This window comes from Synchiropus splendidus, chromosome 14, assembly GCF_027744825.2.
Source record: "Synchiropus splendidus isolate RoL2022-P1 chromosome 14, RoL_Sspl_1.0, whole genome shotgun sequence".
Lineage (NCBI taxonomy): Eukaryota > Metazoa > Chordata > Actinopteri > Syngnathiformes > Callionymidae > Synchiropus > Synchiropus splendidus.
Window position 1 is genome coordinate 24,186,960 of NC_071347.1, and position 27,374 is coordinate 24,214,333.

General features: G+C 57.2%; 4 protein-coding genes across 11 annotated transcripts in view; 2 read left to right on the forward strand and 2 right to left on the reverse strand.

Moving 5' to 3' along the window:
- Window positions 1–4,831, reverse strand: part of gnao1a (guanine nucleotide binding protein (G protein), alpha activating activity polypeptide O, a) — a 37,189-nt gene extending 32,358 nt beyond the window's left edge. The window contains exons 1-2 of one of the 2 annotated variants that reach the window (XM_053884717.1): window positions 4,329–4,826; window positions 2,355–2,397 (exon numbers count right to left, since the gene is read on the reverse strand). In XM_053884717.1, the coding sequence (XP_053740692.1) occupies window positions 2,355–2,397; window positions 4,329–4,446 (161 nt within the window). In that variant the 5' untranslated portion in view covers window positions 4,447–4,826. Of the gene's footprint in view, window positions 1–2,354; window positions 2,398–4,328 lie in introns of both variants that reach the window. The other variant, XM_053884715.1, reaches the window with a different exon arrangement.
- A 1,943-nt stretch (window positions 4,832–6,774) lies between these two features.
- On the forward strand, window positions 6,775–14,982 carry LOC128770471 (probable E3 ubiquitin-protein ligase HERC4). Of its 3 annotated transcripts, XM_053884953.1 has the most exons (24): window positions 6,910–7,060; window positions 7,121–7,241; window positions 7,355–7,484; window positions 7,585–7,661; window positions 8,290–8,511; window positions 8,871–8,962; window positions 9,129–9,259; window positions 9,359–9,483; window positions 9,547–9,608; window positions 9,666–9,766; window positions 9,829–9,888; window positions 10,802–10,904; window positions 10,970–11,159; window positions 11,592–11,746; window positions 11,822–11,938; window positions 12,034–12,135; window positions 12,954–13,106; window positions 13,173–13,313; window positions 13,493–13,662; window positions 13,945–14,008; window positions 14,073–14,143; window positions 14,268–14,451; window positions 14,523–14,628; window positions 14,688–14,982. In XM_053884953.1, exons 2-24 carry the CDS (start codon window positions 7,166–7,168, stop codon window positions 14,894–14,896), a joined length of 2,841 nt encoding a protein of 946 aa, XP_053740928.1. In that variant the 5' UTR covers window positions 6,910–7,060; window positions 7,121–7,165; the 3' UTR covers window positions 14,897–14,982. The 3 variants fall into 3 exon arrangements, with proteins under 3 accessions (XP_053740927.1, XP_053740929.1, XP_053740928.1); XM_053884952.1 differs by lacking the exon at window positions 7,355–7,484 and having other exon boundaries at window positions 6,775–7,060; XM_053884954.1 differs by lacking the exons at window positions 7,355–7,484; window positions 12,954–13,106 and having other exon boundaries at window positions 6,775–7,060.
- A 2,748-nt stretch (window positions 14,983–17,730) lies between these two features.
- Window positions 17,731–22,914, forward strand: phaf1 (phagosome assembly factor 1). The gene is made up of 16 exons (XM_053884961.1): window positions 17,731–18,250; window positions 18,355–18,437; window positions 18,733–18,816; window positions 19,436–19,479; window positions 19,685–19,764; window positions 20,106–20,200; window positions 20,375–20,439; window positions 20,567–20,673; window positions 20,765–20,904; window positions 20,964–21,047; window positions 21,197–21,279; window positions 21,348–21,391; window positions 21,460–21,509; window positions 22,197–22,255; window positions 22,316–22,388; window positions 22,455–22,914. The coding sequence occupies exons 1-16, from the start codon at window positions 18,187–18,189 to the stop codon at window positions 22,530–22,532; spliced, it is 1,233 nt and encodes a 410-aa protein (XP_053740936.1). The 5' UTR covers window positions 17,731–18,186; the 3' UTR covers window positions 22,533–22,914.
- b3gnt9 (UDP-GlcNAc:betaGal beta-1,3-N-acetylglucosaminyltransferase 9) overlaps window positions 22,449–27,374 on the reverse strand; it is a 6,583-nt gene continuing 1,657 nt past the window's right edge. For 2 of the 5 annotated variants that reach the window (XM_053884959.1, XM_053884958.1), the window contains 6 exons: window positions 27,323–27,374; window positions 25,483–25,770; window positions 24,916–25,230; window positions 24,576–24,817; window positions 24,247–24,502; window positions 22,450–24,160 (listed from right to left, as the gene is read on the reverse strand). The exon at window positions 27,323–27,374 is cut by the window's right edge. In XM_053884959.1, coding sequence (XP_053740934.1) covers window positions 23,801–24,160; window positions 24,247–24,502; window positions 24,576–24,817; window positions 24,916–25,230; window positions 25,483–25,731 — 1,422 coding nt within the window. In that variant the 5' untranslated portion in view covers window positions 25,732–25,770; window positions 27,323–27,374 and the 3' untranslated portion in view covers window positions 22,450–23,800. Of the gene's footprint in view, window positions 24,161–24,246; window positions 24,503–24,575; window positions 24,818–24,915; window positions 25,231–25,482; window positions 26,659–27,322 lie in introns of those variants that run through there. The other 3 variants (XM_053884960.1, XM_053884956.1, XM_053884955.1) reach the window with 3 other exon arrangements.

A 27,374-nucleotide genomic window follows, 5' to 3' on the forward strand; every position in this document is an offset into this window, starting at 1 on the left:
TCTCTGGAGGACCACGGTGAGAGCCGCTCTCTCTCGCCGGGACGCCTCCACCCACTTCTTTTGCCTTCTCTTCTCTTTTTTCGCAAATAGCTATTAATTACAGCTGTGAGCCCCAACAGTGTTTGTCTCAGGTGACGGAGGCGCGTGCACCTGCGCCGACGCCTGCCGACTCTTCACCTCCTCAGTGCAGGGCGAGCAGGGGATGGAGGAGAAGCACGTGACAAGTCTGTGGGTCGGATCCAGCCGCCAGGCCCCCTGCTGGGCGCAGCGCCACCCGCTGTGCTGGAGGGGGTATTGCTCCATGTTACCCTGCACTGAGTCCGGACAAGCGCAGATGGAGTCTCCACTCCGTCCACCACGGAGAGGAGACTCTCCTCTGACTCAGGCGGACAGACTTGACGGGCCAGGCCCCTGTCCAGCGGGCGCGCAGGCTTCTCCTGACTCACCAATGGGTCGCCTGCCGCTTGTGATGCACGTCATCGTAGAGAAACACCAGAGTTAACTGAGAAAAACGCTGGCCTTCGATACATGTTTACGTGGGACGTTTCCGGCATGTTTTACAACCTGCCCTGCTCCTCCCCCGCCGGTCCTTTATCCTCATTGGTCTAAACCTAATTACGGCCTGCTGTGCACGTACACACACAGCCACGCTCAGCGCGAAGAGTGTGGGAAGCGCAGCAGCCGGACACGACCCACAGCGTTTGTTCTTGCTTCGCCCGGTCGCTCCCGATCACGTCAGCCTGGCAAACACCAGCGCAGAAGATGTGGGGTGAAGTGTGCCGAGCAAACACAGTCACGTGCGCTGCACCTGACACGGGTGAGGAAAGTGGAGTGAGGAGACTGTGGACAGGACTGAATGAAGGAGTCGGAGCGGTCTGGCCACCACGGACCGTCTCTGGCTCGGAGGATTCACTCTCTCGCAGCGGGAAGTGACGCAGCAGATTGAAAGGCAAATCACCGCCGGATTACAGCAAACAGCGCTGCAATAATCTGGGTTATTATGGGATCATTTCTGCGCTGAAGTCGATTCTCTCAGTGTGAGACGGGTAACTCCGGCTGGTGCTGCGGGGCCGAGACAAAGATGGCAGCACGCGTCACAGCGCAGCCACTCTCCCACCCAGATCTACTCAGACTCCGATAGTTTGGATTGTGGTCAGAGGACTTTCGTCTGCTTTTTCAAAGGTTTCAGCGACCCTGGGACGAGGAGGGGAAGTCTGTGGGACCGAGAGACTCATGGAACGGCCGATGAATTCATTGGTTTTGTTGAGGAAAATAGATAGGTATTTCAACCAAAGGCATCTGTGGTGCTTGTCTTCATCGTGACGTCGGCGTCTTGTTATGGCCATGGTAGCGAGTGTCGAGGGAGTGTGAGGTCCTTGAAGAAGGAGCAGTCACAGCTGCAGTAGTGACATATTCACCGACTGTAGCGGGACTCGGAGACACTCCGGGCGTCTCCGTCTCCCTGAGAAAGGCTGCTCATCCAGCTGGGTGAAACGAAGGATCATTTCTTATCACTCCGAATGTGGCGCTGGGAGCGGCGGCTGTTGCTCAGCCTCAGCTGGAACCAGCGCTCTCACTGTCATGAGCCCAGAAAACTCTCCGTCAAGTTTCATTTGAAGGCGCTTCCCTGCGCAGCGTCGTCCCCTGCATGTGCTGCAGGATGCTAACTTGACGTGCTGCTGCTGAGTGAGCGGACGCCAGCCTTTTTTGGCGGGCTGGTCATCCGTATTCCTTCAGGTTCCATCCTGACGGCGAGCCGCCCAGTCACTCCCGCGTTCAAACTCACAAGGGAGCGTGAAACTCACCAAGGAAAGTCACATTTGAGATGCAGTTTGTCAATGACATGTGAATCAAAATGAATCGAAAATTCAATCAGACACAAGGGTGAATCGAAATAGCGTTTTGTTTTTTGTTTTTTTTTTACCCCGGGCCACTTTTCCGTTCCCGCTCGGCTGTTACAGTGTGGCTTCGTGGGCTCAGCTCAGTGATGGAGGAGCATCGACTGAGGAAGACTTGGACAGGGAACCGAAGGTTACAACGCCGCAGAGTCAAAGTGCTGCAAGTCTGCTTCCTTCTGCTCTTGTGGTTTTGTAACGGACGCAGCGTGGGAGTCATGTGACGAGTCATGTGTTGTCAGGCTGAAGTGGCGCGCGGAGCCTCAGACGCCAGTGGAAACGAGGGTGTGCACCTGCGTGAAGGTTCCTCAGTGAGCACAGTTACTGCTCCTCCGTGAGTGAGGGACGCGCCCTCAGCTCAGATGTGATTCCTGAGTGTGTGCTGGTGATGGCCGTGTGTGTGTGTGTGTGAGAGAGAGTGTGTATGGAGTTATTGGACCGTGCTTATCAGTGACTTACTTCATCTGTTTGACGATGGTGCTCTTCCCCGACTCTCCGGCCCCTGAGGGAGGAGAAACAACAAGTCAACAGGGAACATGCGTGCGTGAGACAGAGGGGGGTCGGGGGTGGGGGTGGGGAGGAGAGGCAGAGGGGGGCAGAGAAGACCAGTGTGTGAATAAAACACGGCTGAAAAGACGGAGCTGGACTTGGAGAGTCCCCAGGGTCCTCCTCACTCTCCCTCACATGTCGTGACAAAAGGTTTCTATCACACATTTTTACCACAGAAAACAAGGTTCAAACAGCAGCGGGACGAGGCTTCAGTGAGGCCGCACGGCTCTCACCAGTGGAAGGCAGTTTACCACAGCCAACAGTGGCTTCGCCAAGCGCACGCGCGCGACATCCTTCTCCTGGAGGAGCAGAGCTTCTACTCTGAGTCGCCCCGCAGGGGAGAGGATAAAGCCACCAGTCACTCGACAGCCTGGTCTTTTGGATGGGCTGGTTCCTGCTCAGGTTGGAGACGAGTCCAAGTATCTTGGTGACGGGAGGGACCACTGTCGCCATCTGTCCGTCCACTTCAGGCTCTGAGCTCCCCTCACTCGTGGACAAGACCCAAGACACTTGAACTCCGTGTCCTGGGAAAGGTCTCATCAAAGTCCGCTCCAGAAAGGAAACCAGAAATGGTGAGAGCCACGTTGGACAGAGGAGCGGAAGCAAGTCCGCTGTGTTGTCAAGGGGAGTCTGCGAAAACGCCGCTTTGCAGGGGGACGACGGTGTGGTGCGGAGAAACTCCAGCTTCAAAGGAAGACGAGCAGAAACAAAGGCAGACCACGGCAGCGGAGACAGCTGAACTGTCAAGTTCAAAGTCAACGACAAAAGAGTCCGAGAAGAACCTAAGGGAGGGCCGTGAGACAACACAGGCGGCAGGTTTAAGAGTCCTCACCACAGAACGATCGAGCGGCGTGACTGAGGGGAACACACCAGTGGAACCAACTCACACAAAGAGACCAAAAAGGGAGAAATTGAACAACTCGACTGAGGCTGAGGCTGCGGAGAGAATGGACGTCATGGAAGCTGATGAGCTCAGGCTCTTCACGTCGAGGACCTCATCACCAATCTTGGTGAAGCTCCAGCAGGAAGTCAGGAAATTCAAGGTTGCCGGGACAGCAGTGTCAGGGGTCCGAGCAGGCGGAGGCTGACACTCAGCCAGGTCCAGCCCCAGGAGCTGAGACTCACCCAGTGGAAGGTCTCCAGCTGTCAGAGGCAACAACCGTCGCTCTGCAGGTTGTGGAGCTGACTTGCTGCATACGCGCTCTCAGAACATCCGACACCATCCAGGAAATCGGACTCCTCCAACAGCTCATTCAATCAGAGGTCGAGTGGCAACCTTCAGACGAGGCGTTTCCTCCTCACCAAATGCACCACTTGCATCTGACGGAGCCTCAAAACCTTCTCGTCTCCTGCTTGGATCCGCGCAAAGACGGCGGTGGATGGGCTGCTTCCGACACCAGGCCAGCCACAGCATGGCGCCGCAGCCGTCTTGTGCTGCAGGACACAGCGGGTCCCAGTTTGGGTCAACGGACGGCCAGAGCGAGCAGGCCGCACACCGTTCACCTGCACTCACTGGCAGACGCAGGTCGATGGCTGCTCGTGGTTGCTTCGGAGAAGCTTGATACCTTCACCGTGAGCCAGATGATGATGGCGGCCCTGTGCACAGTGACAAATCAAGCTCCACGCCAACCATCTGAGGGACGGACCTGGCCTGTCAGGCCCTCCCTCACTTCAGGGAAGGAAGAGTCAAAGGACAACATTCAAGCAGGAGTTTCTCGAGTGAGGGCACCCGATGCCAGCGGATGACGTCACCGCGGATGATTTGGGAGCAACAGCGGGTTCCTTGCAGCAGCAGCAGCAGCAGCAGCCATCTTCCGCCCACCCCCACACGCACCACACCTTCCTCCCGTCGAGGCCCCGCCGGGGTGCGGGTTCGGCTCTTACCGAGCAGCAGCAGCTTGACGTCCTTGGCCGCCGTCAGTCCGTCCTCCTTCAGGTTCTTCTCGATGGCTTTGCTCCGGTCCAGAGCCGCCCGCTCCTCGGCGCTCAGAGTGCATCCCATGGTTAGAGAACACAGCTTGATGGCCTGGACGGAACCGACCTCCGGGGAAGAAATGCACACCGATGGCTCCGACACCGAACTTGCAACGGACGAGGCTGCAAATCCCCCCTGCTGTCTCCGGACCGACTCCGTTAGCGCATCGACTCGGTTCGGTCCAAGAAAGCAAAGGCTCCCTCTCTTCTGTGGCTGTCCCGGGGCTCCGCCTCGGTGTCCTCCTCTCGATGGTCACGGCTCTCCACTGCTGGCCTCGGTCACTGTCCCTGCACGCATGTGGCTCGGTATCGCTCCTGCCTGCCGGTGTCTCTGGCTGGGACTCGAACCTCCGTGAGTCCTCTGCTTCAACGGCAAGTTGTTGACGTCACAGCAGGAAGAAAAAAAGAGAGAGAGGGAGGGAACAGTTGTTCACTGCCGCCCCCTTCTGGATTTGCGACACGTCACAGCTTCGCCACTTGTCAGCCACCGTAGAACGGTGGTGCGGAAGAACGTCTTGAGTTCAGCAGCACAATGGAAGCAGGTTGGTGAGATCAGGTCAATCAAACGTGGACTAAACAAAGTCGGTTGGTTTCCCTTGGTTTGCCGAACAGTAGACACGATGCACATCCCTATGTTTCCACGACAGAACATTCTTCACAAGACTTTGGTGCTGGTGTGATCCGGAAAGATGCGCTTCCTCACTGAGCTCTGCTGTCTGTGTCAGCAGCTGGAGCGAGGAGCGGAGGTGGCCCTGATCCCCACATCCAGCAGCCATCCTCCCTCGCTTTCATTTGGCCTTTGTTTGTGGCGCCGCGGCTGAGTCGTGAACACCAGGCTCCCTTTTGAATATGTCTTTCACTCCGTCAGGTAGTCCAACAACAGACCCGTATGTGACGTCATTCACGACCGGTACCTGAAAGGTTCAAAGCCCTCTGACACTACAGGGGGCGCTGCAGAGGCGCTCTGACTCGCCTTCTCCAGGGAGGTCACATGATCAAGAACAAGGCACCACGGAAAGTTCAGTTCAGTTACTTCTTTTTTAAAAATCACTGTTGTGTTTTATTCAGTCAATTAAAAAAAAAAAAAGGTCTTGGTCATTTTTTAGCCGTCGCCGTTGAAATGACGGTGAGTGGTTGCATGTCTGTCCGTCCAAACCAGCTGAGCCGGCAGCACCACGTGATTGTGACGCCAGTTGGCGTTTTGTGACCATGTGGCGAGACAAACAATTCCACTTGTGGTTGATGATGACCTTGCGTTGACTCGAAGTTCTTTCTTTTTGGAGGCCAAAAACAATCAGCCATGAAATACGCTGCTTTGGGTCCAAATGGCTGAAGTTCCAGCGTTGATTCCGCGTCTCTCGCCGTCTGGCTGACGAGCGGCCCACAGGAGCACCACCGTTCCCGCCGGAGATCTGCACGGTCAGGTGGTGTGTGACCTCGCGTACTGTCCTACTGCACCTTGTGGGAATCTATTATGATCATATTTGTCAAGTATCTGCTATTGAATAAATGCTTTGTCTAATGAAAGACTGAATTGAACAGACGCAGTGGTCAGGGGTGAGGTTTGATCCAGCATGAGAGGTGTGTATGATCAGGATAGTGGGGACAGATGCCTGGATGGAAGAGTGAGTCATGAAAGGCAGGAACCACCTGGTCCAGGACCATGGAGGAACCCAGGAGACATCTAACCCAGAACCGGTCCAAACAGCCTGAGTTGAGCCTGTGGGGACAAACATCTACCTTCCCCCAAGTGAAGGACTGTGGAAGCTAAGGAACCTCTGGCACAGCGATGGGTCAGGAGGAGGAATGATGGAGCCAGGCAGAGATGGGACCAGCCAGTCCACCAGCAGAAGCCAGCCAATCAGAGGAGAGGCCCGGATCACCCGCTCACAGCTTTCCACCCAAAAAAGGCCAGGAAATGGGCAACAACAAGAGGATTCATCAATGTCGCTCCAATCCAAGGGGAGTCGACACCAGATCAGACATGTGGCGCCATGGCAACCAGGAGCCCAAGAGACTACACCCCAAGATGAAGTGAAGTGTGTCATGAAAGGGTCAGGGCCAGAGATGGTGTTGGTGTGGTCACTCTCCACCACTGGAGCTAAGGCTAAGTCAGGCGCAGTTGTGGACCCAGAGCTCCGTTGGGGTCATTAGACTCCTCTGTCAGGGAACACATTCTTTTGGATCTAAAGTTGCGGGTTTTTGGTAGTCATTCTCACGAGTAAACGAACACGCGGAAGATACATTAAAGGTGTATATTACACCTATAATGTACATACATTAAAGGTCTATATTCCTACTGCGCCGCCGCCGCCCGGACTTTAGGTTTCACTTTCCATTCTCCGACCGACACGGCCCTCGCTTTCGTTTCGTCACTGCCTTTAGGTTTCGTCCGCTGCGCGTCCTGCTCTGCCTCACGCGCTCACTCCGCAGCATGTTTGCGTGGGGAGAAGGCAGTCTCCAGGGCTTGCGCCGCGGACAGGAGAGCTCCAGTGGCCCGGTCCACTTCCTCAGCCTCTCCTTCTCCGTCCAGGACCTGTGCCGAGGTCCCGGCCTGCTCAGCTTCGTCAGAGCTTCTGGAGACACCTTCCTGATTCGCACCGCACGAGCCCAGGACGGTGGCGCGGCCAGGGCCAGACAGAGTAAGCGCGGCCAGGTGGGGCTGGTGTTTGTGGATGCTGTTTTCACGCGTGGTCTTTCAGAGTTGGTAAGGTGTGAAGAGAAGATCCAGGCGGTGAGGTGTTCGGATGAGTCGCTCGCCCTGCTGTCCCGGTCCGGGCGGGTCTTCTGCCTGGACCCCAGTGTCGCCCCGCTCAGCCCCAGGTGAGACACCGCGAGCACAGCCCTTTCTGCCGTGCGCGCCGAGGGACGGCGCAGACCGCGCCAGACCAATGGTGAAATTCGGAGCGCTTCGTGATTTGCGGGCTCTTACCGAGGCCCCGTCCAAGAAGGGAACTGGACGCCTCAGGGGCCAGGGATGCGGACTAGAAAGGGACCCGGTCAGAAATGCGTCCATCCGAGGGAGGGACCGGTGTTGCAGACGGAGAGCAGGACAGTGAGCTTCAGGTCGGGACAGTGACTCGAGGCTGACAGGAAATGGAAGAAGACGAGAGGTTGACTTCACCATCGTTGCCGTGTGTTTCATTGGTGTCTTCTTGGTCCCTAGGCTGCTCCGGAACCTGTCCTCGGTGGCAGTAACTCAGCTGTCCTGTGGAGGGCAGCATTCGGTCGCTCTGACCTCAGGTAAGTCTCTCGCACCCAGACGCTCTCGTCCTAGTCACCGACTCCTCGCTCTCGTGGTTGCTTTCACTCCGTCCATTCAAATGGCTGCTGAAGATACTGACTTGATGCACGGTCTGAAGCAGGCCGAGGCGTGTGGCAGCGAGCCAAGTCCATCATTTGTCTTGGTTTCTTTCACCTGAATATGAACGGAGGCGAGAGAAATCGCGTCTGACCTTCCTTCTTTTGCTGAGCAAGATGGCTGCTTCTGCTTCCGTGGGCTCATTGAGGAGTGGTTCGAGTTCGTAGAAGTGAATTGTCTTGGATGAACGCGCACGCGTCTGTGCGGCCCTCTGCTTGTTGCTCCGCATGAGTCAACAAAGCAGGTGCTCGGCAGAGGCGCGCGCCTCAGCTGTTGTGAGGAGTTTTTCAGTCAGTCAGAGTTTTGACACGACCCTCGAGCCCACGACCTTCAGTCGAACGACGCGAGGGATCCATGCTGTCTTTGTTTGAACCCACACAGCAGCACCACAGCCCACGGGGATCTCGATGCTCTTGAGTCCACAACATTTTCCTCGACAACTGATGTCATACAGCCATGGAGTCGGGCTGTGATCAGTCTGGCTTGGTTTCACTTCATGCCTCTCTGCAGACCGACAAGTCTACGTGTGGGGTGGTAACGGCAGCGGTCAGCTGGGCCAAGGAGCAGGGGGGCCCCAGGTCCGAAGCCCGGAACCCCTGAGAGCCCTGTCCTCCGTCCCAGTGGTCCAGGTGGCCGCCGGCGGGACACAGAGCTTCTGTCTGTCCGTGTCCGGAGCAGTGTTCGGCTGGGGAGGAAACCAGTGTGGCCAGCTGGGACTGGGAGACACCACAGGTACACATGATGAGCAGGGCTGGCGTTCGATTGAAAGACTGAATTCATTTCCTTCTTTCAATCGATGAATAAAATCTGATTAATGAGAGAATTTGTGATGAATTCATCTCAATTCATGGCAGTTTGAATGAAGGAGCTATGTGACTGAACCAACTGATGGAGCCACACAGACAGTTAAACAACAAAATGTGGTTTATTTTGCATCCGTTTCACCTACGTCCATGCTGGACTCTGTGCAGTGGAAAAGCTCCCTGAACCAAAGCCAGCAGAAGCTTGGTGACGGCATGTTAGCGCGGCGCAGACCGCGGCGTGCCAGCAGCAACGACGCTCTCTCTGACGGCAGCCTCTCCTCCCTGCAGACAGACTCACTCCCACGCTGGTCAAGCCCCTCAACACGTGGAGGACCATCCAGATCTGCTGCGGACGAGAGCACACCGCTGTTCTAACCAAGGTTACAGCATGTTTCCCTCATATTTTCTCATTTTCAAGCCGACCTTAGGAAACCCGCTGCAGCCAAAAGCAGTGACAGGAGCAAGGCAATCGTGGGGGGAACCGCTTGACGCTGGAGTCCGCTCCTCCACCGACAGCAGAAGGTTGATGATGCTTTGCTTCTCCAGGACGGCGCCGTGTTCACCTTCGGCTCGGGTCGGTTCGGTCAGCTGGGTCACAACTCCTTCAGGCGGGAGCTTCATCCGCGGCTTGTTGGAGAACTGTGGGGTGCAAAGGTCACGGGGATTGCATGTGGAAGGTACGGCGGCTGGCGCTGCCGAGGCTCAGCCCCGCTCAACTCCAGAGAAGCTCGGCTGTTGCTTGTGTGACGGGTTGGATGGTGCTGTCTGTCCATCAGCTATCACACCTTGGTGCTCACCGAGCGTCACAGGATCTTCTCCTTTGGCCGTGACGACCGCCAGCAGCTGGGTCGCGGAGAGGACAGTCAGCCGTCAGTGGCGTTGCCCGTGCGCCTGCCACGCTGTGAGTGATGCGCTCTGTCAATCATCTGCTCATCCTCAGCGCTCAAACCTGCTGTCGGTGCAGGCAACTCAAGAGTCGCCGCCATCTTTGCTGGGGAGAACTGCTCCTACGCTACTTGCCGGCAGGTGGGGACTCACACGCCGGACGTGTTGTCCGCAGCCGTGACGCTCTGACTCCTGCAGGAAGCCCCCACTGGCTGTCAGGGGCCAGAGTCCCAGCACTGTCTGGAGCAGATGATTGAGGAATGGACCGGGAGAGCAAAGTCCCTCAAGCAACTGAGAGCGTAGGTGTGACGAGGCCTTGGTGTCTGTGACTCCGCTGAGGTGATGTGTGCTGCGTCCACAGAGACGTCACCAGAGCCTTTTCCTCGGCTTGCTGCTTCAATCAAAGCTTCCTGGACCGACGGTAAATGCACGTGCGTCTTGACAAAACACAGACTCAAACTCAGTTTGAGGATGAAGACGTGAACACAGCTGTGCGTGCATGTGTGTGTGGTGTGTGTGAGTGTGTGTGTGTGGAGTGTGTGTGGTGTGTGTCTGTGTGTGTGTGTGTGTGGTGTGTGTGTGCGGTGTGTGTGTGTCTCTGTGTGTGTGTGTGTGTGTGTCTGTGTGGTGTGTGTGAGTGTGTGTGTGTGTGGAGTGTGTCTCTGTGTGTGTGTGGTGTGTGTGTGTGTGTGAGTGTGTGTGTGTGTCTCTGTGTGTGTGGTGTGTGAGTGTGTGTGTGGTGTGTGTGAGTGTGTGTGTGTGGTGTGTGTGTGCGGTGTGTGTGTGTGAGTGGTGTGTGTGAGTGTGTGTGTCTCTGTGTGTGTGTGTGGTGTGTGTGTGTGTGGTGTGTGTGTGCGGTGTGTGTGTGTGAGTGGTGTGTGTGAGTGTGTGTGTGTGGAGTGTGTGTGGTGTGTGTCTCTGTGTGTGTGTGGTGTGTGTGTGTGTGGTGTGTGTGAGTGTGTGTGTGTGTCTCTGTGTGTGTGTGTCTCTGTGTGTGTGTGTGTCTGTGTGTGTGTGTGTGTGTGCGGTGTGTGTGTGTGTGTGCGGTGTGTGTGCGGTGTGTGTGTGTGTGAGTGTGTGTGTGTGTCTCTGTGTGTGTGTGTGTGTGCGGTGTGTGTGTGTGTGTGCGGTGTGTGTGCGGTGTGTGAGTGTGTGAGTGTGTGTGTGTGTGTGTGTCTCTGTGTGTGTGTGTGTGTGGTGTGTGAGTGTGTGTGTGTGTGTGAGTGTGTGTGTGTGCGGTGTGTGAGAGAGAGAGCGGAGAGAGGATCTCCTCGCCAGCCTCTCAGCGTGTCGCCAACATGGAAGTGATGTTTGCGTTGCTTCTCTGCTCTCAGAGGCGACCAACACCTGAGGATTGGGCCCGGCTGTCCCGGCCTGGACTTGGCTCTGGCAGAGTCCAGCTTCAGCAGCCTGCTGAGGCTGGCTGTGACCACAGAGGTGTGGACGCCTGTCAGCCAGTCTGCCGCCGCCGCCCTCCTGACCCCGCGCGTGTCCGTCCGCAGGTGGAGGCTGCTGTGGCGCAGCTGCTCCCCGGGCTCCCTCACAGACCTGCGAGTGTGGAGGGGCTGAGGATCTACCTGCTGCTCATGGAGCTGCTGCACGTGCTCCAGCAGCAGAGCCAGAGGACGCCGCTGGGCGACACGCTGGCCTGCAGCTTGGCCAGACTCTCTGGGGAAAGTCTGGAGCTCATAGGTGAGCACCTGTCTGTTGACCTCGGCTGAAGGTTTGCCCCAGTTCCGCACCCTTCTCTCACGCCATGCCACCGCCGGACTCGGGGGCGGGGCCTATGGCCGCGGACACGGCCTGCGCACCTGTTCACCTGGCTCAGCGATTGGGTTGGACATCCGTGTCATCATCTGAGGTGGTGGTGATGACATGAGTGGCCGCGCGTGACAGGAGCCAGTCAGGGCACGCAGCATCTTCAACCCAGCCCCATGAGTCTTGACAGAACATCTGTATGTTATGATGGGGTCCCTGGAGCACCTGATGCTCTGGCCTGGCCCCGCCCCCCCGCTCCCCCGAAGACAGCCAGACGTTTGTGGAGTGTTGTCCCAGCAGCAGGTCACACATGCTGGTATCAACGTGATGGATCTTGCCACGCTTTCCTCTTGTCTCCTGCATCAGTGGACTGGTGGTCCTCCCTGCCGCAGCACCTCAGCAGAAGATATGTGGAAGTGTGGAAGCGACACCTGACGACCATCTTTTTCTCCTCCTTGAATCCCTATTGTCTGGAGCGTGAGGTCACAGCGTCCCTCCAGCTCCTGCAGCGCCTCTCCACGGTCAGCATCGTGACATGGCAGCATGTGCAGGCCAGAGCTGCAGACCTCTTGACCACAGCGGCGGATGTTTTCCAGGCCAACGACAAGATCCACGCAGCCAAGAGGCTCCCGAGTGAGACCTTCAGTGTGGACGTCTGTCAGCTGGTCCTGAGAGAGGACCTGAGACGCTGGCTCGCTCTGAGAACCGACCAGGTGAGTCCTTCCGTGAGCGGTGGAGCCGACTGCCGGGTCACGTGTTGCCAACTCAGAAGACTCAGAGACAAGCTTTGCTCTCTCACGCCTGACAGGATGCCAACACTGACCGGCCGCTGGTCCTTTTCACCTTCCCCTCCCTGATCAGTGGGAGGTCCAAGAGAACTGCGCTGGACCTTTACATCCATACCATGATGGTAACCTCCCTGTGCTTGGTCAGGAAGTTTTCACTCGCCGGAGAAGTGGAATAGGCCTTAGATGCTACTCCCTGAGAGCCCAGCCATAGATGGATGGAAGGATGGAGGGGTGGAAGGATGGATGATGGATGGATGGATGGATGGATGGACGGATGGATGGATGGAAGGATGGAAGGATGGATGGAAGGATGGATGGGTGGATGGATGGATGGATGGACAGATGGATGGATGATGAATGGATGATGGATGGATGGATGGGTGGATGGATGGATGGATGGATGGATGGATGATGGGTGGATGGATGGATGGATGGATGGATGGATGATGGGTGGATGGATGGATGGATGGATGATGGGTGGAAGGATGGATGGAAGGATGGATGGTGGAAGGATGGATGATGGGTGGAAGGATGGATGGATGGATGGATGGAAGGATGGAAGGCTGGATGGAAGGATGGATGGATGGATGGATGATGGATGGAAGGATGGATGGATGGATGGATGATGGATGGATGGATGAATGGACAGATGGATGGATGATGAATGGATGATGGATGGATGGATGGGTGGACGGGTGGATGGATGACAGACAGTTCAGTGTGTATGAATGTGACAATGTGCCGGCGGTGAATGGGGCAGAAGTGTGTCTCACCGTGGGCTCGGCAGATGAGTGGAGGTAGACGGGTTAGCGGGTGCATGCGCCCTCTGCTGGTGCCAAGCAGCCACACTCTGTGAGCGCGCTCGGCTGTTCCAGAGGCCGTTGGTCAGGAGGAAGGAGAGGCTCAGTCCCGTCACCTGCGCCGCCCTGCTTCATTTCAGGCTCAGGCCCTGAGCACGTGGAGGACGCTTCTGAGCCTCCCGAGCGACCGCTCTCTGTATTTGGAGCTGCGGTTGCGGCGATCGTCTCTGCTGGATGACGCCTTCCGTCAAATGGCTGCTGCCCCGCCGGAGCGGATGAGGCTGCCCCTGGCGGTAGGTCTCGGCCTCATCCCTGCCGTCGCCAGGAGAGCCGAGCGGCTGACGCGCTTCTCCTTCCAGGTCTACTTCCATGATGACCCCACGCTGACTGAGCTCCACAAGAAAAACTTCTTTCACCACTTTTTCAAGCAACTGATGTCAGAGCGAGCCGACATGTTCCATTTCAACGACTCTCAGACTCTGGCCTGGTTCCCGCCCAGCGTAAGTCTGTTTCTTCTGTGGGAGGCCTCACCTGGCCTCACGCTCCTGAAGACTCACTGTCGACAATATCGTCCCACGAGTCCATGTTTGTTCACGCTGTTGCTCATGAAGCCAGCTGCCGATCCAAGGGCGAGTCAGATGGAGATGAACGTGCTCGTGTCTGTTCGCTACATCGACAGGCGACCGGCGAGGCCCGGGAGAAGTTCCGCCTGATGGGACTGCTCTGTGGTTTAGCTCTGTACAACGGCTGCATGGTGGCGCTGCCCTTCCCTCTGGTGCTGTTCAAGAAGCTGCTCAACGTCGAGCCCACGCTGGACGACATGATGGAGTTCAGTCCCTGCGTCGCAGAGTGAGAGCATAGTGCGATGCAGCAGTGTCATCTCGAACAGCTTCTGTCATCTCTATCGTCTTCTGTCATCTGTAACGTCTTCTGTCATCTGTAACATCTTCTGTCATCTGTAACATCTTCTGTCATCTGTAACATCTTCTGTCATCTGTAACATCTGAGTCATCTGTAACATCTTCTGTCATCTGTAACATCTTCTGTCATCTGTAACATCTTCTGTCATCTGGAACATCTTCTGTCATCTCTAACATCTTCTGTCATCTGGAACATCTTATGCCTTCTCAGGGGTCTCCGCTGCGTCCTGGAGTACGGTGACCAGGAACTGGAGACTCTCTGCCAGACATTTGAGGTTGGTAGTTACTAAGTCCCTCAGAAGATCAAGCTGCTATCTGATCATCTGTTTGGCTCATCAGATCTCCTGGGCCGGCAGTCTTGTGGACCTGGATACTGAGAATCCTGGCAAACCTGTGACCAGTGCCAACAAGTATGTGTGTGTGTGTGTGTGTGTGTGTGTGTGTGTGTGTGTGTGTGTGTGTGTCTGTCTGTCTGTGAGAAACAGAGAGAGAACATGAATGGATCCCAGTGAAGCTTTCCTCTTGTGGACACAGGGCAGAGTTCGTGGAGGCCTACATCAACCACGCCTTCACCAGCTCTGTGGTGCAGGTGTTCCAGGAGTTCCGACGTGGCTTCTTCCAGGTGTACAGGCCCGAGCTGCTGCTGATGTTCCAACCTGAGGAGCTGCAGGCAGCTGTGGTGGGGACGGACACGTGCGACTGGGAGCAGCTCAGACTGGTGTGTTGAGGCTGGACCTTCAGATGGCTGCAGGCGAGAGCTTCACTAACATGTTGGATGGATTTGAGCAGACCACCCAGTATGACTTGCCGTACCTGATGAAGCATCCAGTCCAGGTCCAGATGTTCTGGGAGGTCTTTGATGAACTGAGCGAAGAGCAGCGGAGAGATTTCCTCTGTAAGTGTCTCGTGCATCTTTAACACTGGCCACACCTCTGGAAACCTTGTGCTCCACAGGGTTCCTGACTGGCTCCAGGAGAGCTCCAATCTTGGGAATGGGCCAGATCCGCCTCTTCATCCGGGAGAGACTTGACTCCAGAGACGAGCACTACCCCGAGTCGCTGACCTGTCACTCCATTCTGGAGCTTCCCGTCTACTCCAGCAAGGAGATCATGAGGACCAGACTCAGAGAGGCGCTGGTCCAAGAGCGAGGCTGGCAGATGTGACCGGCCTCTGCTCATCTCTCACATCTCCCTTCGATAAGCTGGTGTTTCCTGATCGTTGGTGGCATAAAATTCTGACTCAGATTGAAGGACTGGTTTCGCTGTGTTTGATTGAATTCGGGTGCGTTCTCCACACCTGGCCATGCAGGTGAGCGACAGGTCGAATATGGCGAGGTGGAACCTTGTGAGTTTTCCTCTCCTGTTGTTGAGCAAACGGAGCCCAGGCCATGTTGCAATTGGCACGAGGCCCCACTGCCTGAGTCCAGGCTTGTTTGGATGGGATCAGGAACAGAAGCTCCTTCCTCGTAGCCCCCTCCCCCGCCCCAGGAGAGCGAGGCAAGTCCACCTTCGGAACACCTGCTTTCTCTCCTCAGGTTCACGAGTAAAAGAGGCTGGACTGAACAGTGCTACCTTCAACCTCTTTCTTTCAAGGTAATGAAATATGGTTGGTGTCCAGAAACCATAGATTTGCGTGGACCACCTCCAGACGTGACGGAGTGTTCCTCCACGCGTCCGCTCAACCCTGAGAATGACGACCAAGACCAGTTGACAGAGGAGTCCAATGCTCAGCAGCTGCTCAGTGCTGGTCGCTGGCTCCCTCGTCTCCATGGCGACGATCACAAGGCACGCTCCCCTCCTCCGGACCCAGGTGGCTCTTATCAGGACCAGCTCCTTCCAGCCCTGGAGAGGATGGTCCTTTCCAGCCTCCTCCCTCTGACCTCGGACCCTCTGATGAGGCCTCCAGCCTGCCTCACTCGCGCCACCTGTAGCTTCTCTCTTGCTCACGCACACTCCACCACACTCCCTGCATCACCACTCCTCCATCTGTAAATAACGTCTTGATCAGAGCACAAGCCGCTCCGACCGTACGAGTGTTGTGTAATAAATGCACCGTTCCCATGAGACCTGTGCTTTCCAGTCACTCCAGTGTGGTGGTGTTTCATTACTGCATCTACATCATGTGACTCACTGAATTTCTCAACATCATTATGGAGCCATACACATGTTCCAAAGGCCTTTATTCTGAAATGCCACTGACCCAGCCTATTTGGACGTCGAGGAGCCCACGTTGGTTAGAGGAGCTCACGTTGGTTAGAGGAGCTCACGTTGGTTAGAGGAGGTCACGTTGGTTAGAGGAGCTCACGTTGGTTAGAGGATCTCACGTTGGTTAGAGGAGCTCACGTTGGTTAGAGGAGCTCACGTTGGTTAGAGGAGGTCACGTTGGTTAGAGGAGCTCACGTTGGTTAGAGGAGGTCACGTTGGTTAGAGGAGGTCACGTTGGTTAGAGGAGGTCACGTTGGTTAGAGGAGCTCACGTTGGTTAGAGGATCTCACGTTGGTTAGAGGAGGTCACGTTGGTTAGAGGAGCTCACGTTGGTTAGAGGAGCTCACGTTGGTTAGAGGATCTCACGTTGGTTAGAGGAGCTCACGTTGGTTAGAGGAGCTCATGTCTTCCTTGTGGGAACGGTGGTGAGAAAACAAACATGAAGCTTCCCATCCATGGTCAGCCTGTAACGGGGTGCCCCGGGCCCCAAACCCTGATCCTGGAATGGGCCTCTCCTCATCAGAGGAGTGATGAATATGACCTGGTATGAATGGCACCAGCTGCTCAGTGAATAGAGGAGGTCACTTTATTTCGTGTTTTCTTCTGCCTCAACACCATTTGCCTCAATGTTTGTTTTTGTTCGGTGTTGAGCAGGTGCTCCAAGAAAGGGATGATGGGTTTCAGCAACGTTCACATTTTGTATTGTGCCATCAAATCAGTAACAAAAAGAAAATAAAAAAGGGGAAGAAGAAAACTGGATGGATCCCAGGGGCTCCTTCGGGGCTTGGGGCGGAATGTGAGGCTCCTGGGCCTCGCACGAGTCAGCGTTTGTCCCGGTCGTCTCCATCCCACCTGTCAAGAGGAGCGAAAGTGAGACGCGTGTGTGGACCTGCTCGTCCTCGCCACACTCACATGGGTTTTCCCTCGTCTTCTTGCTGCCTCTTCCACAGCAGGCGCACCTCTTGCTTTTCTTGGATCCATGCCTTGCTGGGGTCCCGGAGCCGCCTGCAGCGTCGGAGCCCGGCCGAGTCTGGTTGTAGACTGGAGGAGATTGAAATCACACGGCGTGTCTGAAGCCAGAATGACTCCCTTCCTACCCTCAGTCTCCGGAGAGTCGGTGGCGCCGTCGTCTGAAGCCACTGAGCAACAGCACCCAAAGAGACAGCCCCATTTTTTGCCGCTGGATTTTGTCGGCGGCGCTTTTTTTGAGGCGGTTCTGCCGGGGCCTGCTTCGGGATCAGGCCGGACGCAGGGGCCCGCGGTGGCACCGGCGTTGGAACCTGGGAGGACAGAAAGAGTTCAGCCTGCGCCGAAGCTCCCGCGAGGCTCGGCAGCGTCTCCACTGACCCATACGTGATTTAGTCGGCTGCTGGCTGCTCGTGACGTCCAACAGGTGACAGAGCTTATCTAGGTCTGCTTTTAAAGTCGCCCCGGTGACAGGACAGAGAGGCGTGTCACAGAGGGATCACAGGCGAACATGGTGACTTCCGTCAGACCGGCTCCCTTTGACAGGTGAGCTGCGGCCACAGGCCAGAGATGAGGCGCGCGCTGCCCTCGGCACTCAGGGGCCCATCACACAGCTCACACTGAGGGGCCCCTCGCTCCCGCCCAGGACCTAGTGAGCACAGGCCTAACATGTCCTCGCACGCGCGCGCGCTCAACGTGGCAGTGCCGTGTGTGTGTGTGTCATACACAAAGGAAGTCTCCAGGGAAAGTCTGCGGCTGCGCAGTGTCCTTTAAAGGGGTGCATAAGAAGGAGGAGTCTGGTCAGCTGACACCGACGTCATCACGTCCGTGGCGAACGTCAGTTGCAAAACAGGAAGTGGAGCGATCAGCTGATCTGCTTGTTGCTGTTCTCAGTTGCGCTTGTCGTGGCTTCTTCGCTTCTGCTGGAGACAGCGCTGAGCTGCGCAGAGCCGAACCACCGCCGAGTGGCTGCTGGCGCCGACGCTCCGAGGCGCTGCCTCTGTTGAGCCTCTCTGGTCTGTGGCGTCGGCCTGTAGACGGGTCCTCGGCGAAGCCTTCAGTTCGCTCTTCAGAAACCACCCGCGCGAAACAACGCCGTCGTCGCCGCTCGGTTCAGCGAGTTCATGACGCGCGTCAGGTGACGGCTCGTGTATGAGGCAGCTGGGAATCGCGCTGACTTCATGCAGTAGAAACAACGGCCACAGCTGTGAGCGCGCGCGCGGGTCCTTCGCAGGGTCGTGCTGTGTCCCGAGGTCGACTTGGAGCCCTCAAGTGTCTTGCCAATGCTGGATCTGGAGGTGGTGCCAGAGAGGTCACTCGGGAATGAGCAATGGGAGTTCGCCTTAGGTGTGTATGGCAACATGTCTGCCGCCGCAGACGTGCGGCCAGTGCGGATCCGTCACGAGCTTCTGTGTGTGTGTGTGTGTGTGTGTGTGTGTTGGTCCTCGCAGGGATGCCGTTGGCCCAGGCCATCTCCATCCTCCAGAGACACTGTCGAGTCATCAAAAACGTCCAGGTGCTGTACAGTGAGCAGGTGCGACCACCATGAGACGCCGCGCGTGTCCTCCGCCGGGATGAGCGTGGCTCTGTGTTGCTCTCCAGCAGCACCTTCGAGGCCATCGCACCACTCTCATTTCACATCTCATTCTCACCAAATGCAGTTTGACTACCAGTGATGCTACCTCATTGGTTTTTGGGGTATTGAGCGCCGGACGCATGGCGGCGGCGGGCTCCGGCGTCATGGCGGGATGAAGCAGTTCACACTCGTGTCTTCCAGGCGGCTGTTGTGATGTTGCCGCATCTAACTCTGGTGTGTTGTTGTGCTTCAGGCGCCACTGAGCCACGACCTGATACTGAACCTGACTCAGGATGGAGTTAAACTGCTGTTTGATGCCACGAATCAGAGACTCAAGGTGAGTGGAGCAGCCATCATGGGATGCAACCTTGAGGCTAGCGCGTCTGTGAAAACGCTCCTGCGATCAGGAACGACAGAGAGCTCGTACGAGAGTTTACTGGCGCTGCAAGGTCCGAACCGACAGAGAGCTGCCTGCTGCGTCCCCTCTGACCGGCTGCTTGACTGGCACGAGCTCCAGATGCAGCGATCCAAACCCAGTGTTCAGTGGTGGGGAAACCCTTCACCCTCCTGACTGCAGCCGAGTTCTGCGACCTGCCGCGTGTGTGCATCCTGCAGGCCGCGCCTCCTTCAGCAGAACGCCCAGTTAGTCATTCCACACCAAGCCACGTTCATCCCTGCCACTGTCAACCCTTGAGTCGCTGGTTCGTCGTGCGGCTGTTGCAGCTGAATCTCCGTTGGAAAAAAGTGATAGACTTGATGATTCATGACAATATGAAAGTGAGCAATGGCTATTCACAGAATGATCATGCATCACATGATGTCACTCCATGGACGACTGTGGCAGGTTGAATGCAAAGTTCCGTCTGCTGGTCTAGGAAGATAGGTCTAGGACTCACCGTTCCTCAGGTGGCCAGGCAACAGATGAGTGGTGACTTGTGTGAACTTGTGTCTGACAGGTGATTGAAGTTTACGACCTCAGCAAGGTCAAGTTGAAATACTGGTGAGTAAAAGCAGTTGCTGTTGTGTGCAGTTGCGTGAGGTGTGTCGTGACACGGCTCCTCTCCGTCTGTCTGTCTGTCTGTGTGTGTGTGTGTGTGTGTTTCGTGCACACCGGGAGTCTCAGTTTGCAAGGTTGACGCATGACAAAAGTGTAGTGCTGTGTCTTTGTGGTGGTGTCCGAGTGCAACCCAGTGTCTGTGTTCCAGTGGAGTCCACTTCAACTCTCAGGCCATCGCCCCGACCATTGAGCAGATCGACCAGTCGTTCGGAGCCACGCATCCCGGAGGTACGTAACCACGAAGTGCAGCCGACTGTCAGACAAACACCCACAGGGGGTGGCTTGGGGTCCAGATAAGACGCAGTGAACTGCTGCTGTCCAGGTGTCTCTGGATTGTCTCCACACAGCGAGCGCTTGTGTGGACACGGTCGTGGCCCCCCAACTGTCCTCATTTGGCTGCTGCTGAGGTGTGTTGCCAGTGTGACGGGGTGCTGAGCACGTGGCGGCCCACCGTGGTCCTGTCCACGTATGAGAAACGCTGCTCCTCCTCCTCCTCCTCCTCCTGCTGCTGCTGAAGATGATGATGATGATGATGATGATGATGGTGGTGGTGCTTCCTTCCCCTGCAGTCTACAACGCCGCTGAGCAGTTGTTCCATCTCAACTTCAGAGGACTGTCCTTCTGCTTCCAGCTGGACTCCTGGAATGAAGCTCCCAAATATGAGGTGACGTCTTGCCTTGTGTAGTCATGAATGCTGGGAGATGTGAACTTAAATATCAACTGCAGATTGATAAGAATCCGAATGACTTGGAGGTCTGAGGCAGCGCTCCGAGACGCTTGTCGTCAGGTGGTGCTGAGGAGCCTCTACAACCGTCTGAACCGTCTGTGTCGTCTGCAGATTCCTCATGGCGCCATGGTGAAGAGGATGCACATCTACACGGGAAACAACCTGTTGGAGACCAGGTGAGAGCGACATCATCTTCAAAGACAGAGTTGAAGGAGCGTTCAGAGGAGACTTCACTGGGCTCCGCTCTGTGCGCCGTTCACCCGAGGCAGAGACGCTGACTGTCTCGGCCGCGTGTCGTTTCAGAGCTCCAGCGATGCCGTTGGCTTGTTTCCTGGGCAACATCTACGCTGAGAGTGTGGATGTCCTCAGAGACCCGGCTGGACCGCTGGGGCTGAAGCTCCGCCTCGTCACTGCAGGTGCGTGCGCTCGCTCTCTGACCTCACACTGGACCCTGAAGGGCTCCAGGAGGTTCACCGGCCGGCCGGCCGTGCGTGTGTCCACCTGCAGGCTGTGGTCCCGGGCTGATGGCCGACGCTAAAGTCAAGTCCATGGAGAGGAGCATCTACTTTGGGGACTCGTGTCAGGATGTGTTGGGGGCTCTGGGTTCTCCACACAAGGTCTTCTACAAGTCGGAGGACAAGGTAGCGTCGGCGTGGTCCTCTGCGCTCACCTGTAGCTGAGCTGTGGCTTTGCTCCCCAGATGAAGATCCACTCACCATCGCCGCACAAGCAGGTGCCCTCCAAGTGTAACGACTACTTCTTCAACTACTTCTCCCTCGGCGTGGTACGTGTCCCTCTGAACAATTCAGATGTTGTGTGGAGCCGTGCGACAAGTCCCGTGCGTTTCCCACTTGACTTGACATGAGAGTTCGGCAGACCCGAGTGCGTGACGGGGCGCAGAGTTGAGAGTGACCTTCCCTTCTGCTCACCCAGGACATCCTGTTCGACTCCACCACCCACCTGGTGAAGAAGTTTGTGCTCCACACCAACTTCCCGGGACACTACAACTTCAACATGTAAGTAAGTCCCGTGAGCCTCCTGGGACCTGTGAGGGGCTCGCTCACGTCCGACCTTCACCCCACAGATATCACCGCTGCGACTTCAAGATCCCGCTGGTCATCAAGAGAGGTGAGCGCTCCCCGCACGCTCCGTGCACGCTCCCCGCACGCTAAAACCTTCTCGTGTGTGTTGCGCAGAGGGGGCGGAGCCTCAGCCTGGCGACTGCACGCTGACCACCTTCAGTAAGGTCTGTTACCACGCTCTCTGCTGGCGGTTTTTCAGACTTCATGGATCTGGACTTCACCGGAGCTGCTTTCAGGCGGCGTGCGCCCTAGTGGTCTGACATGAACGTTACACACAGGCACTCGAGGGGGCTGGGGCTCGTGACATGACTGTGGTTGCTGACAGGAATCATCAGCTTCAGCACGTGTCCTGGGCCAAAACTGCGCAGCTCCTCAGTGCGTCAGTGGCTTAAAGGTTGAACTGTCTCATAAGGCCATTTAGCTGCCACTCAACCATCCAAAAAGTCTCTGGTGGGAGGAGTGGGAGGGGGGAGAGAGAGGGGACTCCCCCAGGCCCTGCCAGGTAGCACCAGGCGTGTCGAGTCAGACAGACCGGTGCGGGACACGGCCGGCACCAGTCGCCGCTGCGGACGGGGCGGGGCGGGGCGATACCTGAGGCACGACTCTGAGGAGGCCCACACTGGTGAGGCAGTTGTCGCCGTCTGACCGCGCCACGTCGACACACGCTCGCACTCGCTCACCCAAAAATCACAGTGGAGAAAAGCACTGACTCGTATGACAGTGTTGAGAATGCAGGGTGTATAGAGGTTTGGTGGAAGCCAGGAAGACGACAGGCCAGAGTTGGGGCAGGTCTGCCGGAGGAGCGGGTCATGTGGCGCTCACTGACCCGAGCGTGTGCTGTCTCTCGGCAGTGGGAGCAGGTCCAGGAGCTGCTGGGTCACCCGTCTGAGAAGCCGGTGGTGCTGCACAGGTGAGGTCATGCGCTGCCGCCGCCGCTCCCCGCGCTCACCGTTGCTCCCTTGCTCGACAGGTCCTCGTCGGCCAACAACACCAACCCGTTCGGCTCCACCTTCTGCTTCGGCCTCCAGCGGATGATCTTCGAGGTGAGTCCTGCTGGGTCGGTCCCCAGGCCGAGCCGGCTTCTGAGGGTCCGGAGCGTCTCTCCTCAGGTGATGCAGAACAGCCATATTGCCTCAGTCACCCTGTACGGAGCGCCTCGGAGCGCCGCTCGGCCCCGCTGCCAGTGAAGCGCTGCACCACACGTCGGACATGGCCGTGGAAACGCCGTTCCCTTCTGGTCTCACACTTCACTCATGACGGCGCCAGGGACCCTGAGCTGGGACGGGACCTGACGCCGTCCTCCCTCCATCTGCCACTGGCTGCTTCTCGTGGCGCAGGCAGAACTAGCATTTCAACGTGCATTTTCATATTTCACAACGATGAACTGAAATGTGCCAGTAATTCTCATTCAGCGTGAATCTGTCCAAGATGGACGGACGTTGGTCACCGATGAAAGGAAAAAGGGAAGAGTCGCACATTTCTGAAAAGGCATCTATTGAGAACGGAATGTTCCATCCAGATATTTTCGATGAAAAACACATTAAAAAGCCACGAAGGAGAACACAACCAGACGCTGAAGTTGAAATGTGACGTGAAGAACAATAATTCACGAAGAAGAGAAATGAAAAATGTCTCATCCCGACCGGTTTCTATGGATCATCACGCGCCACTCACAGCCTGTTACTGAGGGACGGCCACACGCCTGCTGTGACCGGCCCCTCGGACCGAGCTCCCACTCGGACCTGCATGTCCTGGACTCTCTTGTAGCCAATGAGGGCGCGGTGAGGGCGCAGCGTGTGACGTGGAGAAACATCTGCTGCCGGGCCTCTTCGGAACACTTGCACGTTAGCGATGGCTCCGGTGTGGACGGGAGGCGCCGCGTCCGTCTCGCCTCCGCTCTTTGCTCAGAAGGTTCCCGGCTTCTGGGAGACGTTCCACTCCGCACGTGACCTCACCGTGTTTCTGTCTGAACCTGAAATAAACCTGTGGCTGTGACGCGGTGTTTGCCATGGAGTCCTGATTCTGTCTGGACGAGATGAGTCGGGTGACGCTCTGCCACAACACGCACAGGGAGGCCAAGACTCGGGTCAGCATCTGCCCCATGTGACGGACCTGAGCTTGTTAAACCGGCGAACATCCTCCAGAAGTCTTCTCCCCTTTCCACCAGCACATTCTCCCTTCCTCAGCCGTTCCGTGCCGCGGGCGTCGCCTCGGCAGGAGGTGGAGCACGGGGGGACGAAGCCGTGGTTAGACTTGCTGACTGGACATTCTTCCGCAGCTCCAGCCGGACTGGGTCCTGCAGCTGGTTTCCATCACCACCACATGGTTTCTCTTGCACGCAAGCAACCGCGCCAGTGCTCGCTCATGTGAAGAAGATTCAGTCCAAGCAAATATTCCCAGCTTGAGAGCAGATCTGTCCACAATTCCACATAGTTTAAAAGGACGTCGGCTTCCTTCAGGACTCTGCTAGTGAGACGCGGCGCTGGACTGCGGTCACTGGTGGGGGATGAAGAGCTGCTCTGCTCCGGGAGTCGGCGGTCCTCCACCTGAAGGAGCCGGGCGCCTGGCTGTTCCGGCGGTGGCAGCGGAGGCCGGGGTCCTGCAGCAGGTTCCACATGAGCCAGATCTGGGGCACGCTGAGACTGTGGACCACCATCAGCTCCCTGTAGAAGCAGGGCTCGAAGGTCTGGAGGTGAGGGGCCTCCGACGGCCGAGGGATCCCAAAGGTGCGGAAGCCCTGGTGGCGCAGCGGCTTGACGCCCATCACCTGGAGACACATTCCCAGGAAGACGTCGTCGATGGGGAAGAGCTCCACCTGTGGAGCGGCACAGGAAGAGCGTCCGCTGACTGAGAAGCCCCAGAACGCAGCAAGCACCCGAGGCCCCGCGGCTTCTCTCCTACCTGCTGACAGGCGGAGCTCAGTCTTCGCGCCGTGTGGCCCGACATGACGAAGCCCCCTCCGCCGGCGTAGGGCGGGTACAGGCCGGCGCCGTACATGAACTCCGGCACGTAGTACTTTGAATTGCGCCGACGAATGGGTTTGGCGTTGGCGATGATGTCGCCGACGAACAGGTCCCGGTCCACCTTCTGTCCACGGAGCATCTCCAGAATGTTCTCCACGTTCACGTACACGTCGGCGTCACCCTTGAAGACGAACCTGCAGGAGAGGCAGAGTGAGCGGGTGGGACCTGCGGCCGGGACACCAGGGGCGGGGGGGGGGGCACACGGACTTGACGCGAGGACAGCTCCTGTTGACCCACTCCAGGAAGTGCGTCTCCTTCAGCGTCAGGTTGAAGAAGGTGTCCTGGAAGTCCCACAGCAGGATGTCCCCAAAGGCCCGACTCTCGTGGGACAGAAGCTGATCCCACAGAGGCAAGGCCGAGCCATTAGGGGGTACGCCCAGCAGGAAGACCCTGCGGACCCACTCGGAAGTCTGGAGGCGCCGCTCCTGACCCCACGTCCTCCGAACCACCTGCACGCGTCAGAGAGGGGACAAGAGGGGGAAGAGGCGGGTCGGCGGAGGTCAGGTCAGGCGCCGCTCTGATGCCAGTGTTCTGCCAGTGTCAGCACCTGCCGCTTGTCGAAATCCTGAGGGATGGACTTGACAGCGATGAGCAAATAAGGAGCGTCCTCGCCCTCCACCCCGCGGGCGGCACATTTCTCCGGCTGGTTGATGAGCAGCGGGAACCTTCTGTGGTCCTTTCCTCTCACATAACTTTGAAAATCAAAGGCTGGAATGGTGGGGGCCATTTTGCTGGGCAGGGCCTTCTTCTGTCTGGACCTGGACCTGGGCCTGGGCTTGCTCTGGGCCCTGGCCCGAGACTGGGCTGGTCTGGACTGGGGTTTGCAGGGAGGAGGCGTTGGTTTGGATGAAGATGCAGCTTTCTGAGAAAGACACAAGACGCTCAATGATCCGGAGACAAACACGGTCGGAGCAAACACAGGCGTTTCAGGTGCTTGTGAGTCGGCTTGAGGACGGCCGCAGTCCCTCTGCGCCCTCAGCATTAGAAGATGGGGGGCAGATGAGGTGGAGTCAAGCCAGAGAAAAGGCCAGTGTCCAGGTTGTAGCCCGCGTGCCAGAGTGAATGGGTGGGAAGGCACTTCACACTTCACTTCACAGAGGCAGTGAAATCCTACCGGAACAGAGCGGCGCTCCACTTTGCTCTTCTCGGTTCCCAACAGAATCCGACTGGAGGCGGTGGAGCCGTGCGGGTCCAGCTGCAGGAGCTGAGCACAAGTATGAGGTGTTGCTCGCCGCACGGTCAAGCGTGTGTGTGTGTTCACCTGGCGAGTGTAGAGCAGCAGACAGAGAAGGACCAGCAGCAGCAGCAGGACGGTGCAGGGCACGTCGCCCCTCAGGTGCCGCAGCTTCCTCAGCCGCGTCATGCTGAGCTCAGGCTTCACGCCATGATGCCACCAGTCATCCTGCAGCAACAGCACACAGTCACCATGACCCATCGGACTTTCCAAGTCCATATCTGCTCTGGTTCTATGCCATAGCAGCTCCGCCCTCTAACAGGCTTGGCTATTGGCTACCTCCACTACCAGGCCCCGCCTCCCGCATAAAAGTTTGTTATCGCCGTCAGGTGCGTTGTGTTCTTTCAGAAGATGGGGAGCCAGCAACTGTCTGCAGCGCGTGCAAAGGTGAGATGGGGGGACCGGGCGAGGCGGGGGGCCGGACGGGCGGGCGGCAGGAGCGGGCGGGCTCCTCGCGAGGGGCCGGACGTGCGGGCGGCGAGGACGGCGTCTGCTCAGATGACCTCCAAGCCCCTTATTCATAGAACTGACGTTCCATTCAGGTAACTAACACTTGTCTTTGGATGAAAACTTGACTCACTTCGATCGTACGGGGTCAGTGACTCACTCTGATCCAAACCAGTGTCAGAGTGAATGACTCTATCTGAATATTGGCGCTTTGATCATTGGGCGAAGATGGTGGCGTTCTAGCGGAGAGATGTAGAAAAGAATCCATTCTCACGTCAACGAAAGCCGTTTTCCCCCCAAGGTCTTCATGAAAACAACTTGTTGAAGGTGTGAGGTGTTCACCAGGAGAACACACTGCGCCTGAAACGCTGCTCACAGGGGAGTGATGCGCCGCTCTCACCACGCAGAAGAAGACGCGCTCTGCCACGTCACACAAGCGCGTGGCTCCACAGAGAAAAGAAGAAAAGCGGGAGCCAACGGCTTCAACCTTGGCGTTTCACGCCGACACTCACCTGGAGAGCGGGCAGGTCGCGTGTGCGCCGCTGCACCCCCGCAGAGGTCGGTCACGTGTCGCGCCCTCGCTGGGGGACAGAAACAAGTCTCAAGTCCTTGTGCTGCTGCTGCTGCTGCTGCTGCTGCTGCCTTCAAGGCCAGCAGGAGACCGCGCTCCGTCCTTGAACGCAGCACGGAAACCCCGTAGATTCCCCGAGACACAGCTGCAGCCGGGGGTTGGTCACATTTGGGGTCAACACTTGGGGGCGCTCTCGCGTTGTGGCGCCGGGTCACCACCGAGTATCGCTGAAGCTGCCGCTGACGGCCAACCGCCTCTCTCTCGCTCACACACACACGGGGTGAGAAGGCTGGATGTGGGAAGTACACGTGGCGCTGATTCCACGCGCACGCCACGGAAGCGCGAACTCGCACGCAGACCTTTGCGGTCATGGTGTCGCTGTCGCTCAGACCTTCGTCTCAGTGGTCGGACCGGCGCAGCCGACGACATCAGCACTCGTGGTGCCTTATTACATCCATGTTCTGCGTGACTTGACCCTAACCACAACACACACGTGGCAGCAACCATCACGAAGGAGAAGGTGGTTTTTTGCCACCTTGTGCCTGGACACAAGCTCTTCGGGCCCCTCCACAGGTGGAGCCCATTTGTGACCCAGAGTGACCTGCCGCGCGTCTCCCCAGGTGAGGAGAGCCATCACCCTGCAGAGACAAAAGACGAAAACAACCTCTCGTGAAAAACGGGGCAGAGAAATGGCTTTGTTACCGAGACACGTGGACCATTGAAACATGAAGAGGCGTCTCATGACGGGAGAAAT